This window comes from Henckelia pumila, chromosome 4, assembly GCF_033568475.1.
Source record: "Henckelia pumila isolate YLH828 chromosome 4, ASM3356847v2, whole genome shotgun sequence".
Lineage (NCBI taxonomy): Eukaryota > Viridiplantae > Streptophyta > Magnoliopsida > Lamiales > Gesneriaceae > Henckelia > Henckelia pumila.
In genome coordinates, this window is record NC_133123.1 from 7,809,710 (window position 1) to 7,825,742 (window position 16,033).

Sequence of the window (16,033 nt, forward strand, 5' to 3'; positions counted from 1 at the left end):
AAAATATTTTATAGAATAGTTGTCCAAACATATATTTATTATTAAAACAAATTTTAAAAAATTTTATAAAAATTTTCAAAAAATACTTTTATCAAAACGTTTTATAATTAAATGTCCTAACAAACCTTCATTTCGTAAGAAAAAGTATCTCATAAAAATATTTTTTTACATGTTCAAAAATAATCTTTGTTCTTGATAAAATTTATATGAATGTTTATATAAATTTTATTAATACAAAAATGCAAATTTTTTAAATTTAAAAATATTATTTTTAGTTGTCAAATCCAAATTTCAAAACGTATTTTAAATTATTGTCAAATACCAAAATAAAATTTCAATTCTAATTTCAAATCAAATTCCAATTTTTCATACATTCAAATCAATGTTTTAAAAAACTCGTTTAAGCTTCATATATCCAAACCAATGTTCTAAAAGTTTGAACGAAGCTTAATCTAACTTAAACTTTATGACGTTTAAAATCAATTAAGCAATCACTTTTTTGGTCAGAAGATTTTATTTTTTAAAATGAAATATTGTTATAAACATGTAAATTTATAGTTCAGAATTTGAATATAGATATTATTTTTATAGTTAATTTGTCATTTTGTTTAATATTTATCTTAAAATAATTAAAATTATATTTAAAACTTTTTTCAGCTTAAACACATATTAACTTTGCATATATAAATAAATTTTAGAAGCATGAAACTTGACGTCGTCGTGAACTTTTTAAAATAGAATCTTATCCTTAAGTTGAAATATGTCTCCTTATTTTTTTGTCGTGAACTTTTTAAAATAAAATCTTATCCTTAAGTTGAAATATGTCTCCTTATTTTTTTGTCTATGCTACCACAATTGGATAGTGCCCAAATAAAATCCAACATCCATTATTTTTAGTATTTAATATGATATTATTTTAAATAAAATTATCTCAAATTAAAATATATATATATATATGGACACTTGCATGCAGCACATAGACACTCGAAGCCGTCATTAGATATGATACATTGCAAAGAAAATATTGAGATATCAGTTGGTTAGTTCCCGCCAGAACATTCAACAAACAGTTGAGAGACACATTGGTGATGGCCTTCACCAATCTTATCCTCTCTCCTCCATTTGCCGCCCCCTCCACAGCTGACCCAACAGCTCCAAAACCAGCGGTCATTCCCCATAACCTCGTTCCCAAACCTGGGTCTCTTGAATCTTGCAAATCTCTTCACGAAATTACGCAATTGCATGGCCGCTTAGCTAAACAGGGACTGTTACACGACCCCGCTGCTCTGAAAAGCCTCATCGTCAAGTACTCACAACTGGGGTCTTCTGAAAGCTTAGAGCACGCAGAGAAAGTCTTCGAGATATTCAAGAACGGAAAAGAGGATTGCGGCAGTACTAGTGGGGTTTATGTTTATAACTCTTTGATAAAAGGAAACTCGTCAGCTGGGTCTTTCTCAAATGCCATTTTGCTGTATGTCGGTATGGTGATTGAGGGTGTTGCGCCTGATAACTATTCATTTCCATTTGTTTTGAGCGCGTGTGCTCGAAGTTCGAGGCTTTTTGAGGGGATGCAGCTTCATGGGTCAGTTATGAAATTAGGTTTTTATGATGATATTTTTGTTTTGAATTCTTTGATACATTTCTACGGGGAGTGTGGAGAAATTGACAAAGGGAGAAAAGTGTTTGATGAAATGAGTGAAACGAATGTAGTGTCATGGACTAGTTTGATTTGTGGGTATGCTAGGGAGAATAGGCACAGAGAGGCCGTCTCTTTGTTTTTTCAAATGGTTGAAGAGGGCATTAAGCCGAATGAAGTTACTATGGCCAGCGTGATATCGGCTTGTGCAGAGTTGGGGGATTCGAATTTGGCGGAGAAAATTTCTTCCTATGCCGAGGCATCTGGGCTAATTACTATCAATACTATTTTGGTAAATGCGCTTGTTGATATGTATTTGAAGTGTGGGGCTCCTCATAGGGCAAAACGACTCTTTGATGAATGTGTCGATAGAAATTTGATTCTTTACAATACAGTCTTGTCAAATTATGTAAAGTTGGGGAAAGTGAAAGAGGCTCTCGATGTACTTCGTGAAATGCTTTATAGGGGGCCAAAACCAGACAAGGTGACTATGCTAGCTGCTATTTCATCTTCAGCTGAACTGAGTGAATTTCGGTTTGGGAGGCAGTGTCATGCTTATGTTTTAAGGAATGGACTCGAGAACTGGGATAACATTGGGAATTCACTTATTGATATGTACACCAAGTGTGGTATGCAGGAATGGGCTTGCAGAATGTTTGATCAGATGCCCAAAAAAACTATCGTGTCGTGGAATTCGTTGCTTTCAGGTTTTGCTAGAAATGGTGATATCAAGTCTGCCAAGAAAGTGTTTGAGGACATGCCAGAAAAGGATCTTGTGTCTTGGAACTCAATGATTGGTGCTTTGGTACAACAGAGTTTATTTCGGGGTGCGATTGAACTATTTAATTCGATGCAGAATGAAGGCATCACACCAGACAAGGTGACAATGGTGAGCATTGCATCTGCCTGTGGCTATTTAGGAGCTCTTGATCTTGCAAAATGGATTTACAATTACATTCAGAAGGTTGGTATTCCGTGTGACATGCAGCTTAGTACATCTCTTGTTGACATGCTTGCTAGGTGTGGGGACCCTAATAATGCAATGAAGGTGTTTAGAATGATGAAGGAGCGAGATGTGTCTGCTTGGACTGCAGCAATAGGAGCAATGACAATGGAGGGAAATGGGGGAAAAGCCATTGAGCTCTTCAACGAGATGCTTAGTCAAGGAGTCGAACCCGATGAAGTAGTTTATGCTGGAGTACTAACAGCATGTAGCCACTCAGGGTTAGTTGATCAAGGCATGCATATATTCAAGAGTATGAAGGAACATGGAATGATTCCACATATCATCCACTATGGGTGTATTGTTGATTTATTAGGCCGAGCTGGTTTGTTGGATGAAGCTCTAGATTTCATAAAGAGCATGCCTACGGAACCTAATGATGCGATCTGGAGTGCCTTTTTAGCTGCGTGTAGAGTTCACAAGGACCAAGAGATGGCGGCTCTTGCTGCAGACATGTTATCAAATTCTGCCAAGGAAAAAACCGGAATCCAGGTTCTTCTGTCAAACATATATGCTGCTGCAGGCAAATGGGATGACGTTGCTAAAGTTAGGACACACATGAAAGTAAAGGGAATGAAGAAGAAACCTGGTTCAAGCTCAATTGAGGTAAATGGAGTAGTTTATGAATTCACTTCAGGAGATGAATTCCACCCAGAGAATGCTCTCACAGCGTCGATGCTTGAGGAGATGAAATGCAGACTTGGAGAAGCCGGTTACCTTCCTGATGTTACAAATGTGTTGCTGGATGTTGATGAACAAGAGAAGCAATTCTTACTTGGTAGGCACAGTGAGAAGCTAGCCATTGCATTTGGACTCATTTCTTCCGGTCAAGGAATGCCCATACGAGTTGTTAAAAATTTGCGGATGTGCTCGGACTGCCATTCGTTTGCAAAAATCGTGTCAAAAGTATATTGTAGAGAGATTGTTATTCGTGACAACAACAGGTTTCACTTTTTCGGGCAAGGTTTGTGTTCTTGCGGTGATTATTGGTAATGAAACTTCAGGGATCTAACGCAAATTAACGGCATCTAGTTTAATTCTTTTCAACGGCATGTCTTTCACGGAAATGCACGTTGCATTCCTTTGTGCCCTATAAAGACACAAACTGTTGTTGCGCCTCTGACCTGTCCAGTAAAAAATTACCGCAATGGTATCGAATGACCGGTGACATAACTCATTGATCATACTATATGCAGCCAAGTGAAAAAAAATAATGACTGCATTACACCTGATCAACGGGAGAATCAAAACGTTGGTATCTGTCAAACATAAAGAGTTCATCAAAGAAATTTCTTCTCCATCAATCTTAATTTACACTACTAGCTACTTCCAAGAAAATAGTTTCCTTCTCCCTGATGTTTGCTTCAGGAACTGAGTTTGGGGAAAATATCATCAATGAGAACATGATGCCTGGGATCAGTCTCCCAGAGTTTAGCCAGATGACATGGAGAGGAAGTGCAGCGATGAACCTGTTCGATGATCAAGATGCTGGCTTCAGCTTTACAAGGATGGATGATCATATCCAGGGGAATATTCTCGTCATCAGCTCCAATCCTCTCTCTGTCTAACTGCTTTAGATGAAGATTGGTCAGGTAGTGCAGAGGCTGCCCATATATCTGCTTAATTGAGTTGCCTAACCCCATCCATGAGGTATAGGGAATGGCGGTGCCACGCTCAGTTGGTATTGGTATCAGCTTCATGTATTCTTGGTAACTTTTTGCACGTCTGAATAGCAATTCTGCATTGCAGGACACAAATTAAGCAATGTTGGCCTGACTAACAATATAAACAGCACAAAATTGACGGTTTTTAGGTTGCATTGACAGAGAGAAAAGACAGGTTTATATGACACATTTGACAGCATCATTCATTTAAAACATGACATTTGAAGCCACAAGATAGCATCATTCCACTTAAAATCTATCTATTTTTTTTATTCACAACCGACTCACAATTCATGTAATTGAAGTTCCGCTTGGAACAAGAGATATCAGGCACAAACACGAAAAATAGAAGGGAATGGAAGGGAAGGAAAACAAAATGGGAATAGAAAAGCTGAAACATTACGCTAGCCGTTTGGTTGGCAATGTTATTAGTCTATGTATAACTTGTCTCATTCAATCTCGTGTTCATCTCATCATATTATTTATCCATCTATTATTTATTAATTTTACATCAATCAAATCATTCATAATTTATCCTACATCAATCAGATCATTGAATCTAAATTACTATATTACCCATTTAAATAAAATTATTTATATTTTATTTATTATCAAAAAGATAAAATAATAATTTATCATTTTATATAAAATTTAATCAATCAAATCAAATAAACTCTAATATATCAATCAAATCCAATACTATATTAATTATCATTTTTTATTTATTTTTTAATACATTATATTACTTATCTATGTATTATTTTTAATATCACTTAAACCAAACGGTACCTAACGATTTTAATATAGGAAATAGATTGCTTATTCCCTCATATCAACCATCGACCACATATGCATAAAGCATGGGCAAGCACATACCCATGTTTAAGCATTCACAGTTGAGAAATATCATCATACAAACAATGGACAGAGTGAATACATGACTTGTGAATAATGTTTCACTTGTCAAAATTTATTCAGTTTCAATTTAATAACTATATATTTGACAAAGGAAAAACAAGTTCACTCCGGACTCCTCCGGCAGTCACATATCATGTTCACTATGTGAAATATAAGAAGCCTAGACAAAATTTCATTTAAACATGAGGCAACCAATGAAAACAGGATCCGAGATGTGTTCTCAAAATTTCTCTGGGACACCCTTGCTAGCAACTCTGTGAATATATGCACATATCCGTTCACAATCTAAAAGCATACTGCTCGAGTGTCAAAAGCTTGAGTAGAGTGACCTCAATGTCCAATTTTTATTTTTTTTTTTAGGAAAAATCAATTGCTGTTAGTTTTCTTTGATAATGAAAAATAGAGCACTATACCGATAAATCACTACAAAATTGAAACCGGATTCCCCCGACACATTTAAATCGAAATAGTGAACCAAAAAAAAACTAGCAAAGTGTAATTTTTATAACAAATGAAGATATCTAGGTCATTCCAATGGAAACCATACCACAAAGTTACCATTCATATCAAAATCACACCAATCACATTCCCATCACACATCCATCAGTATATTATTACTCACATACCTATCAGTGCCTAGGAGCAGGATCTTAGCACTATTAGATACATAACAGGAAACCCTGATGAGCATAACCACGTGCATCACCAGCATTATCCATGAATGGGTAGGAAAACAGGAATTCAGAATAAATTATAGCTATCCGGGGCTTGCAAGAAGGTATTACCTTCAGGAGTTAATCCCGAAATAGGTCCATCGACAGCAATCGGCTGCATGCCGTCCATGTCTACATCTTCGGATGAAGAAGAATCGTCGGATGAGATATCAACCCGATCATTCGATGGTAAGGGATTATTCATTCCCTACAAATAGAGAACAAAATTAAAAAAGAAATTCATGCCAGAGTACTACATTTACACAAATCAGATGAGGCTAACAAAATTTTCCTTTTCGAATTCAAAGCAAAATAAAGAACAGCGGGAAACGGTGGGCTACTCTTACACTGGAAGCTGCGGAGCTCAATTGAGATATTGGATTTGGGGATTTCTTTGTTATATGGAATGAGGGCAAGAATTAACAAGCAGCTGGAGAATTCGAGCGGAACAATGAATTTTGAAGAATTCTGTAATAAATTATAAACATTTAGTATTATTATTTTGAAGAAAATATTATTTTTTTTTATTTTGCTTTTGTCATTTTAGTATGTTAAATTAAATTTCCGTCTCACACTGTTTCCAGTGAACTAGAGATAGAATTGCGTGATTGATTCATATGATATATGATATTTATGATTTTTTATTTATGAAATAATATATTATTTAGTAGTTAAAAATTAGTTATTGAGAAGATAATAAAAACTTAATATATTACTACATTCAAAAAGGTAGAAGATAAAAAATGTGGAGAAATGTGAATAAAAGAGTAAAATTGAAAGATATTTTTGGTGGCTTATGACACAAAAAAAAAAAAATAGTTATTCAAAGGTTATCAACATTTATATAATAGAATAGAAGTATAGATGATAATAAATATCATCGGATTTTTTGGCGACATTTGACATATTAGAACAAAATAATAAAATTCTAAAAAAGAGAATAAAAAATAAAACAAAACAAAATAACTGAGTAAAACTAAATTTTGATAACCCAAACAACCAAAATTGTTAAAAAAAAACGTAAGCATGAAAAAATGCAAATTTCCAGGACTAAGGAAGGGAAGTCCAAATTAGAGGTGCAAAACTGAGTCTGTTCATGAGCTTTACGAGCCCACTCGATAAATATTTGTTTGGTATTCGAGCTTATCGAACTCGAGCCGAATTCGAACATGTTCGAACATTTTTTCGAGCTGAGCTCGAGCCAAAATTATTATGTTCGATCGTTCGCAAATATTTCGCGAGCCTTAATATTTAACTAATATTATATAATTATATAATAAATATATACATTTCGAACTTTTTGAACATTTCGAGCTTTTCGAACCATAATATCCGAGCAATAATCCATGAATAGGTTCGAATGTTTCAAGCCGAACTCGAACTTCATTTCAAGTCGAGCTCGAGCCAAAATATTTGAAATTATCGAGCTTCGAATCGAGCTCGGGCTCGAACTCGAATATACTCTTATCGAGCCGAATTAAAAAAAAAATCACAATTATACCAATTTGAAAAGCTCGGAATTTCTAAAAGAACTGTAACAAGATGTACAAATGAGTTGATGTCAAAATCGCTAGTGAAGCACATACAGCTTCCCCTATGAGAACCGCAAGTTCAAGTACTTTCTTCACAAGCCACGGGCATGATTCAAGAACAGAAGAATGTGCTCACTATAATCAAGCCAAGAGCTGTCATTTCGCCATCTTTCCGAATGAACCAATCAACAAAGTTACTATGGGCCCGAAAACACCAAATGGGAAGCCCCAACAGAATAGATAATGACGGTGTCACTGAATTTGGTGAAGAAAGAGAGATACGGGAAAGGAAAAAGGGCACATGAAATGCACAAGAAAAATTGATTGATGGTCAATATCGTGAAGCTCCAACTGCAAGCAGTTGCAGTAAGCTCCAGCAGGTTCGTTTATATTATGAATGATCGAATGTTGTATGTATTTTTTCAACTGAGGTCATAGTCACAGCAGAGGACTCAACTTGCCTACGTCGGGGTATTTTTTTAAGACGTGGCCTCTGCAACAGGTTTGATCCCAAAAACTCCTCGATCAACCTAGAGAAAAACGAATGGTGTAAGCTCATTACATTCACGTGTGAAAGATATCAGGGCACTCAAGTCCAAAAGATACGTTGTACACTCACATGCTACAAATAGCCTTTTGCGATGCCGCAAGCTCCTGATCTGGGAAGCTGTCGTGCATATGAAAACTCAACCAGACGTACAGATCGAGAACCTTCAGAGTTACATGGTCGCTTCAGAAAAACCAAAACCAACAAAAGAATCTATAGGTTTTGATATTGAGCGATAAATGTGTTTAAGATGGAGGGATTATGTTGGATCTCTTTTCGCAAATATTACACTATGAAAAATTGAGATGAGTGTAATTCTGAGTCACGAGAAACTAACAAAACATGATAACCTTGTGAATTGATTCAAGCTCCTTCAATGCATTATGTGATTTTGGGACCTTGAGTGTTCCAGGATTAAATATTTCCTTGAGGTGGACACAGCGGTTCTTGGAATAATTTTGCGCAAACTGTCGTAATTTAAATTTTTTTCCCATTATAAAAGAGATGATAAATTGATAATATAATAACCAAAAGGGGGAATGATTCTCACCTGAGTGAGTCCCTGAGATGAGATATCATCGCTCATGTCAACTGGACTACAAAGAAAAATGCCAGAGGCAAAGAGTTAAGTGTCAAACATGAAAGAATTGCTCAGTAATGTCTGTCTTCGCTTTCTTGAAGAACATAAGTCATTTTACCCGAATAAATTTGGTTAACATTAGGACGTAAGTTAGCAAACATATTGAGGAATGTAGTGTATAAACCTATATTTTTCTCGAGGATCTCGATACATCATGAGTATTAAGAATGTCTTACCTTGGATAAAGTTCAACAAATAACAGTACAAACTTTTGAGCGAAGGAACATCATGCTTCTTTAGATGGGATAAAAATAGTTACCTCACGGTAAAGAGAAACTTGTCATTCAGATTAAGAGGCAGCTCATCGATAACAGCAGCGACTTTCTGTTGATAAACAGCAAATTATTGGAGTTTAAAACCACATAAGAACAGTAACTGTCATCACATAGAAAAATCAACGAAGAGACGTTCCATTTCGTCATACCAACATCTCCTCACAATTAGAGATGAAATAGTTTGGAGACACCTTCGCATTCTCCACAAAATGTTCCTGGCAAAAGAAACAGGATGTTTAGGATCAAAGGACTGAAGGATGGAGGATTGGGAGACAAGTAAAATATGAAAGAACCTTTTAAGATAGAATTTTTGAAGTTAATAATCTTTTATAAACAATAAGATTTCAATAACCAATACTATTCATTGGTTAATATGGACTAAAGAAACCAGACACCCGAAACTAAAGCTGCCGACTCATATTAGACTAAGTGACAATTACATAAATTTCCCAAATAAAAACAAACAGGAAAAGGAATTCCATCCACATTTCGTGGCAGAAACAGAACATCGATTCTAGTATTACGATTTCTAAAAATAATTATTTATCGCACAAAATATTTATCGAAAGGACAGGAAGAAAGGAGAAAGAGGAAGGTGAACTACCAATATCTGATGCAGCCCATAACTTGGATGCAAACGCGAATACATTAACAAAAGATCAAAGCTTGGAAAAAGTCCAGCTTGCTGCATGGGAAAACAAACTCCACTGACATAATTTAACAATGAAGAAAAGACAACACAATCTAGCCAAGACGAAATTGCAGCACTTGTAGTTATTACCTCAATAATTGGAGACAGCGAACTCAGAGATGAATGGAGTAAGGGTAGATCCTTGGAAGCTAGACAAGTCACTTCACCAACAGGAAATTTAGATCTATAACGGCCAGCTCGTCCTACAAGAAAATCCAAGAACGCATATATGCAAGAAAATCGCGTCACTTTTCCAGGGGACACTAAACACAATCAAAAATGGCGAAAGAAGAAAATAACAAATGCTCGCAACTAGAAACGTATCTCAAAAATTTTACAAGCAGGAGTAAAATATAATAGAAAAATAAGTAACATAATCCATGGCATCTTTTAGAAGTTGCAACATGGTATTTTCACAAAAATATAATAATAAATGAATAAATAAGCATGATCACAAAAAGCCAAGTGAGAAAACACATATATATACATTTTCAAATTGAAAGCAAAACAAGTTATTATTCAATAGATAGCTTTGGAGAGACCACCCCACTACACAAGATGCCGATCTGTCCTTGTTTCTCATATGTCTGAACCCCTAATTTTTGCTTTGTGCAAACAATTTATTATAAAAGTCACAGATAACTTAAATCTGCTCAATTTTCCTCTTAATCCATTATTAATCTATTTATTCCATTATCATGAAATTAACACAATTGTTCAAAACTAAACTTCTTTGTGAATTAGCAGTACAAAAGATGAGTTACTTACCAGCAATTTGTTTAATCTCTGAAACTGTAAGCTCCCGGTTTTCCACTCCATCAAATTTTCTTAATGTCGAAAATATAATTCTTGAAATATTGAGGTTGAGACCCATCCCAATCGCATCACTGGCTACGAGGATGTCAAAGTCATTGTTTTCATCGTTGAACATTGTTGCCTGCAATCTTAAAGAATGAATGAATGAATCCAACTGCTGTTTCTTTGATAAAAGAAACAGAATGACAAGATTTGAGAAAATGAGATTTCATAGACTTGAGCCTTCTAAAATGTTTTCTTTGACAAAAGAAACAGAATGATAGGATTTGAGAAAATGAGATTTCATAGACTTGAAGTCTAAATCTAAAGTGGCGCATCTGACTTATTATCAAACTGTAAGTAGGAATTACAAAAGAAAGTCCAAACTCCAAAGCAAAGGAAACCTGTCTAGTTCGAGTCTCTGGAGGAAGTGAACCATAAACAACAGAGCAGAGATGCCTTCTTCCACTTTCAACCTGTCTCTGTTAACAAGTAATATAAGTGTGGTCAGCACAAGTTTATTCTCGGAGTACATATGAACATTAGAATAATTAAATCTACTTATACCAACCTCTTTGATATGAATACATAATCATGTATAGGAAATACCATGATCCATGCTACGGTGCAATCAGATCGAATCAATGCGATTATATATATTATGTTTGGGTCCACGGGTGTGCATATCTAGAATATTTTTATCATTGATACGATAATATATATTATATATTTTATAATCATGAATATATTAGAATTAAATTTATAAAATATAATAAAGCACATTAGCTGCTCGTAAACTATCGAATAAATTAGCTCTATTTTTTTGAGTTTGAATTAGCTTGATTGGTTAACATCCCTAGTCACACCATCATCTAAAAGTCACAAGCTATCTATGATTGGTTCTGAATCAAGAATAGCTAATCATATCATGCAGCTAGGCAGGTATTCAACCAGGCCTATCATGGAACTTTTCAACCAGAAAAGCAGAAAAGTCGATTATCAATGCTGTTCAACCACAACTCTATTTGTAATTTTCTTCACCGTAATAATCTTAGTTAAGTGTGTCTGTTTATGTTTGTATTAATTTGCTAGCTCGATTCAGTTGCATCCCTAGCACACACCGTCATCTGAAAGTCATAATCTATCTATGATTGGTTTTGAATAATTAATATTCAATCCTATCATGCATCTAAGCAGGTATTCAACCAGGCCTATCGTTGAACTTTTCAAATGCAAAGCAGAAAAGTTGATTATCAACGCTGTTAACCACAACTCTACCTGTAATTTTAATCGCTGGCCGTCATAAATCTTGGTTAAGTGTCTCTGTGTATGTATGTGATTGAAAGGGGGAAGAAGCATACATCATTTCAATTTCATATTCTATCATTAATTAATTAATTAATAAATAAAAACACAGAAGAATGAGTTGGTCCTCATGCACATGCAACATATTTGCATCTTGCTGTTTCAGGTGTATCTCATGTGCTAGTTGAATGCACGAGCTTTACATCCTTTTCAAGATTGTATTACTTTTCCCTTTCCAGAGAAAACATCTTTAAATTTTATTTCCTCACCTTTATTTTATATATTTCATGACGGGAAAAGGTGACAATGCAGTCACCAGTCCGTATGTTGGAAAAGGATCCAAGAGGACATGTCAAAGGAAGCAGAGGTGACAGCCTCTCATAGTGTTGAACCTAAAACAAACAAACAGGAAAAAATTAGATTACAAGTGTTAGAAGCATTGAAAAAGAACCTGCCCAAACCTAAGAGGGGCATAAAGAGACTCTCAAAGTCAATAATTATATACTCCAATTACTTCTGTTGCATCAAAAACGTTGGCCAAAAAAAGAAAATTTTGAAAACTGACCATAATCATACACAATCTCTGATCGATACATTGTTCAGAACAGAAAATAGGGTAATCAAGACTTTTTTATCAACAATAACATAAAGAAACATATAGAACGTTTCTCTGTTAGAAAATACTGCAGAAGGCAACATTTCCACTGAACTAATATTACATATGTAGGCCATACGTTTTACTTGCTGCAAGGATGTAGGTTTATGGCTGTAGATGCCAAAGCTACATGGAAAATAAGCCTCTTTTATCATAGTTTCTTGCATTAATGGCAAGTAACTTGTTTCGATTCCTCATCCTACATCAAAACAATACCGTTTTCTACATCTTAGTCCAGTTATAAGATATGGCACACACAAGCAAATCACATAATTCAAACCTGAGGGATGGATAATGTCTAAGCTTGCAAAAAAACTTCTCTACAAGTTGAAAGCAGAAATGATAATACCATGACATTGTCGTCAGTCACTTTAAGTATTTCTTGTATAAGAGGAACAACTGCTGGATCCCCACACAAGTGTAATTCATCAGCAGATAGCCCTAGTAGCGCTCGCGTAAAAGAAAAACCCCTTGTTTTGCACCCCACCATCTGTGACAAAAGAGAGATTAATATAAAGATTAAACTATACGTTTTAACATTTTCTCCCACACAAGTGTAACTCATCAGCAGATATCTCTAGCAGTTAATGTAAATTGCACCCCAGCATCTGTGATATGAGAGAGTAATATAGTGATTAAAGATTAAGTTTTAAAAATTTTCTCTTTATATGGTAAATGCTGAAGGTCAAAACATTTGGAGTTTGCCGTCTTTTATTCATTCATTTTATTTTTTAATTTAATTGCTTATAAATCAATCGAATCCTACTCAGTTAAAGATTTTTGTACATGAGCAAACACTCTGATACTATATATATGCTAAGACTGCTTACATACCAAAAAACTAAAAAAGAGCCAACTTCGTGCCACTGTACCTTAGATAGCTGAAATTATCTGCAGTATGTACTTGCTTTGATGATTCTTTTAGGCATTGGCCTTACTTGTCAATCCTTTAGTTGGTACCCTAATTTTCACCTCTTTTTTTTAGTTGGAGCCCTAATTGTCACTTCTTTTTTTTCAGTTGGTACCTAATTGTCATTTGTTTCACCAGAAACTATCTCGCTTCTTGGAGCCACCAGACCACAAGGGTCCTCTTTATCAGTTTTACTAAAACATCGGAGTAAATTGATCATTTCATACACAGCTAAGAATCAGTGCCATAAATTGGGAGATTTAAACAACGAGGCAACGAAATTGCCACCCAAAAATCATGTACATTTGATAAAATAATTGTTCACTTCGTGAATGTTAGAACATCCAACAGAAGCAGATTCATTGACAGTGAACCATACGGTTTCATATGGATTTTAGCACACCTGAATTTCATCAACAACTGCACAGTTGTAATCAGATATCACATCAGCCATTTCTACAGTAACAGCCTTATGTCTTGCCCCATCTACTTCCTCCTTCTCTTGCCCAGTAATAAGATCACAAGGAACCTTAGCTCTGTTCATACGCTGTGCAACCTCCCATGCTAAAAGTCTCAATGGCCCACAGTAAATACCTGTTACACAGTCATCAAGCTGATTTCTCGATGCTGCTAACAAAATGAACCAACAACGTACAACATAGAGAAAAGGTGCCACTTACCTGAAGAACTTGACTCCAGCTGCTTCAGTGCGTGATATGTTTTGCCACTATTTGTTGGGCCAACATGTAAGATAACATTCCGCTTTTTTCTTCGTGCAATAGGATACCAAGTGTGAGGACGCCTAAATTGGATGGAAAATTAGTGCAATATAAAAAGATGATAGAAATCAGCTTCCCGTGATATCAAACTTCATCAATATCATGTTTGTCTTACGTAAGGTCTGTAAAATCAAATTTTCCGGTCTGTATAGAACTGCTAAGCTTCCTCAAACAGTGACAGACACCATTTGAAGTTCCAACATTTGATTCCCAGGTAGACCAATAGATATATGTGTTATCTGCCCAACAGGGAAAAAAACAGCAACCAAACAACTATCAGTCTAAGAATCGGCCGTGCAATGAATTCGATTGTCTAGAACTGAAGTCTTGATATTCGAGCTAAGCAAGCCAAGTACATTTGATGACATTCAAACATGAATTATGTTTAGCTAATCAAAGATTACTCCCATGGCATACTTGAGCATTGGACAAAGATAGATTAACTATATAATTTCCAACACCAGAGGCGTTAGAAGACCATCCTTGAGCAAACTCATGATGCAAACTTTACAGTTAGTCAGTTTTTAAGACAAGGTAAATTTAGCAAGATTGAATAGATAGTTGCCTGTTTGGCACATTAAAAGGATAGATTAACTATATAATTTCCAACACTAGAGGCGTTAGAAAACCACCCTTATGCAAATTCATGATGCAAACTACTGAGTTAAAGTCATTTTTGAACACAGGGTATAATTTTAGCATGATTAAATAGATAGCTGCCTGTTTGGCTCATTTCTAAGTCTTCTTTTAAACTTGTGAAATTTACCGTCGTCGAAATAGTTTTCAGTTTAGCTACAATGGGAGTTGCAGATATCTTCACGCTCTTTAGATACTTTTGAAGCAAATGAACGTGTAATTACGTTACATATAACATTGAGATAAAAAAAGACAAAATTAATAGCCAAAAAATCTAAAGTAAAATCTCCAGCTTTAAGATGTATCTGTCAGCAGGAAAGGAAACAACAGCAAAGGATAAAGCAAGGCCCGTATCAAAATATTCAAATTGGGTATCTAAATTTCTATAACAAGCGTAAGTTTCACACTCGAAAGGAACAAAGAGGACAAATACCACTTATGCATCAATGACATTTCAAATTATATGACCAAATTTTATAAAACCATGAATTTCCAACTCAAACTAAGTAAAGCCGCTTCCAGATAAACTCTTGTCTTCCCCATGAAACCACCAAATATAAAACCATCGGCTCTACAGTTTCTACTACATTTCTCTCACCTAACGTATAATTAAGCTTTGCGCCAAAAAGTAACAAAACAAAATAATAAAAACGAAACAAAACATAAACTTTGTGCATTACCAGGTACCAGCGTACGAAGATGCCTTCTACGGAACAGAAAATATCTCATTTTTGTCTTTGCCTTAATTTACTAGCTATAACATTTATATTTATTCAGATTGTTCAAAGCTGAGAAAACAGAGGGAAAAAAATGGAAAACAAAAGATGAATAATATAGTTATAGCGTGAATAAGATAAAGCTAAAAATGGAAAACAGAAATTGAGCGAAAATAAAGTCGGGATTCAGCGGAGGCGATGAATTTCGGCGACGGTGGCGGGGTCTTCCACCGCCGACTGCGTTTATGTTCGGTTTACAGTCTCTGAAATGTTTTGTCCTATATTTGAGGGATAGAACCGTAATTACAAACAAATGGAAATATATTGAGGCCCATTAAAAATCAATGTTTGGACTTCATACGAAAAAGCATCTCAAAGGCCCATTTGAGAATATGACAAAAAGGCCGGCCCGTTCAGCAAAGCAAAGATCCACTGTTATATTGGAATCGACTCGAGTCGATTCCGAGTATCATACTACTTGATCTTGATCGTATTTAATTACTCTAACTCGAGCTCGATCGAGTAATTAATTTCGTACTCGAACTCGAACTCGACTATAATTCGAGCTACTCGAGTTCGAAAAATAAATACATATATATATATATATTTATATCATAT

General features: G+C 35.2%; 3 protein-coding genes across 4 annotated transcripts; 1 reads left to right on the forward strand and 2 right to left on the reverse strand.

The window, feature by feature from the left end:
* The first annotated feature begins 1,023 nt into the window (after positions 1 to 1,023).
* On the forward strand, positions 1,024 to 3,633 carry LOC140863784 (pentatricopeptide repeat-containing protein At3g22690). The gene has a single exon (XM_073267437.1). It carries the CDS (start codon positions 1,089 to 1,091, stop codon positions 3,630 to 3,632), a length of 2,544 nt encoding a protein of 847 aa, XP_073123538.1. The 5' UTR covers positions 1,024 to 1,088; the 3' UTR covers position 3,633.
* Positions 3,634 to 3,859: 226 nt separating this feature from the next.
* Positions 3,860 to 6,491, reverse strand: LOC140863785 (protein RDM1). The gene is made up of 3 exons (XM_073267438.1): positions 6,282 to 6,491; positions 6,007 to 6,142; positions 3,860 to 4,377 (listed from the first exon to the last, which is right to left on the reverse strand). The coding sequence occupies exons 2-3, from the start codon at positions 6,137 to 6,139 to the stop codon at positions 4,004 to 4,006; spliced, it is 507 nt and encodes a 168-aa protein (XP_073123539.1). The 5' UTR covers positions 6,140 to 6,142; positions 6,282 to 6,491; the 3' UTR covers positions 3,860 to 4,003.
* An 825-nt stretch (positions 6,492 to 7,316) lies between these two features.
* Positions 7,317 to 15,654, reverse strand: LOC140863449 (DExH-box ATP-dependent RNA helicase DExH16, mitochondrial). 2 transcript variants are annotated; one of them, XM_073266895.1, is made up of 16 exons: positions 15,380 to 15,654; positions 14,179 to 14,302; positions 13,965 to 14,086; positions 13,688 to 13,878; positions 12,724 to 12,864; positions 11,989 to 12,111; positions 10,819 to 10,890; positions 10,388 to 10,556; positions 9,710 to 9,822; positions 9,533 to 9,613; positions 9,078 to 9,143; positions 8,913 to 8,977; positions 8,564 to 8,609; positions 8,364 to 8,480; positions 8,086 to 8,177; positions 7,317 to 7,996 (listed from the first exon to the last, which is right to left on the reverse strand). In XM_073266895.1, exons 1-16 carry the CDS (start codon positions 15,426 to 15,428, stop codon positions 7,858 to 7,860), a joined length of 1,710 nt encoding a protein of 569 aa, XP_073122996.1. In that variant the 5' UTR covers positions 15,429 to 15,654; the 3' UTR covers positions 7,317 to 7,857. The 2 variants fall into 2 exon arrangements, with proteins under 2 accessions (XP_073122996.1, XP_073122994.1); XM_073266893.1 differs by having other exon boundaries at positions 7,318 to 7,996; positions 10,819 to 10,896.
* Positions 15,655 to 16,033: the final 379 nt, after the last annotated feature.

What these genes read in the sequence shown, in the direction of transcription:
- LOC140863784 (XM_073267437.1), top strand. Translation starts at nt 1,089, where the DNA reads ATGGCCTTCACCAATCTTATCCTCTCTCCTCCATTTGCCGCCCCCTCC.
- LOC140863785 (XM_073267438.1), bottom strand. Translation starts at nt 6,139, where the DNA reads ATGAATAATCCCTTACCATCGAATGATCGGGTTGATATCTCATCCGAC. An exon ending in TTCGGGATTAACTCCTGAAG is followed by an intron (nt 4,378 to 6,006) that starts GTAATACCTTCT and finishes CCTGCAATGCAG; the next exon opens with AATTGCTATTCAGACGTGCA.
- LOC140863449 (XM_073266893.1), bottom strand. Translation starts at nt 15,428, where the DNA reads ATGAGATATTTTCTGTTCCGTAGAAGGCATCTTCGTACGCTGGTACCT. An exon ending in TTTGATTTTACAGACCTTAC is followed by an intron (nt 14,087 to 14,178) that starts GTAAGACAAACA and finishes CATCCAATTTAG; the next exon opens with GCGTCCTCACACTTGGTATC. An exon ending in CAGTTGTTGATGAAATTCAG is followed by an intron (nt 12,865 to 13,687) that starts GTGTGCTAAAAT and finishes CTTTTGTCACAG; the next exon opens with ATGGTGGGGTGCAAAACAAG.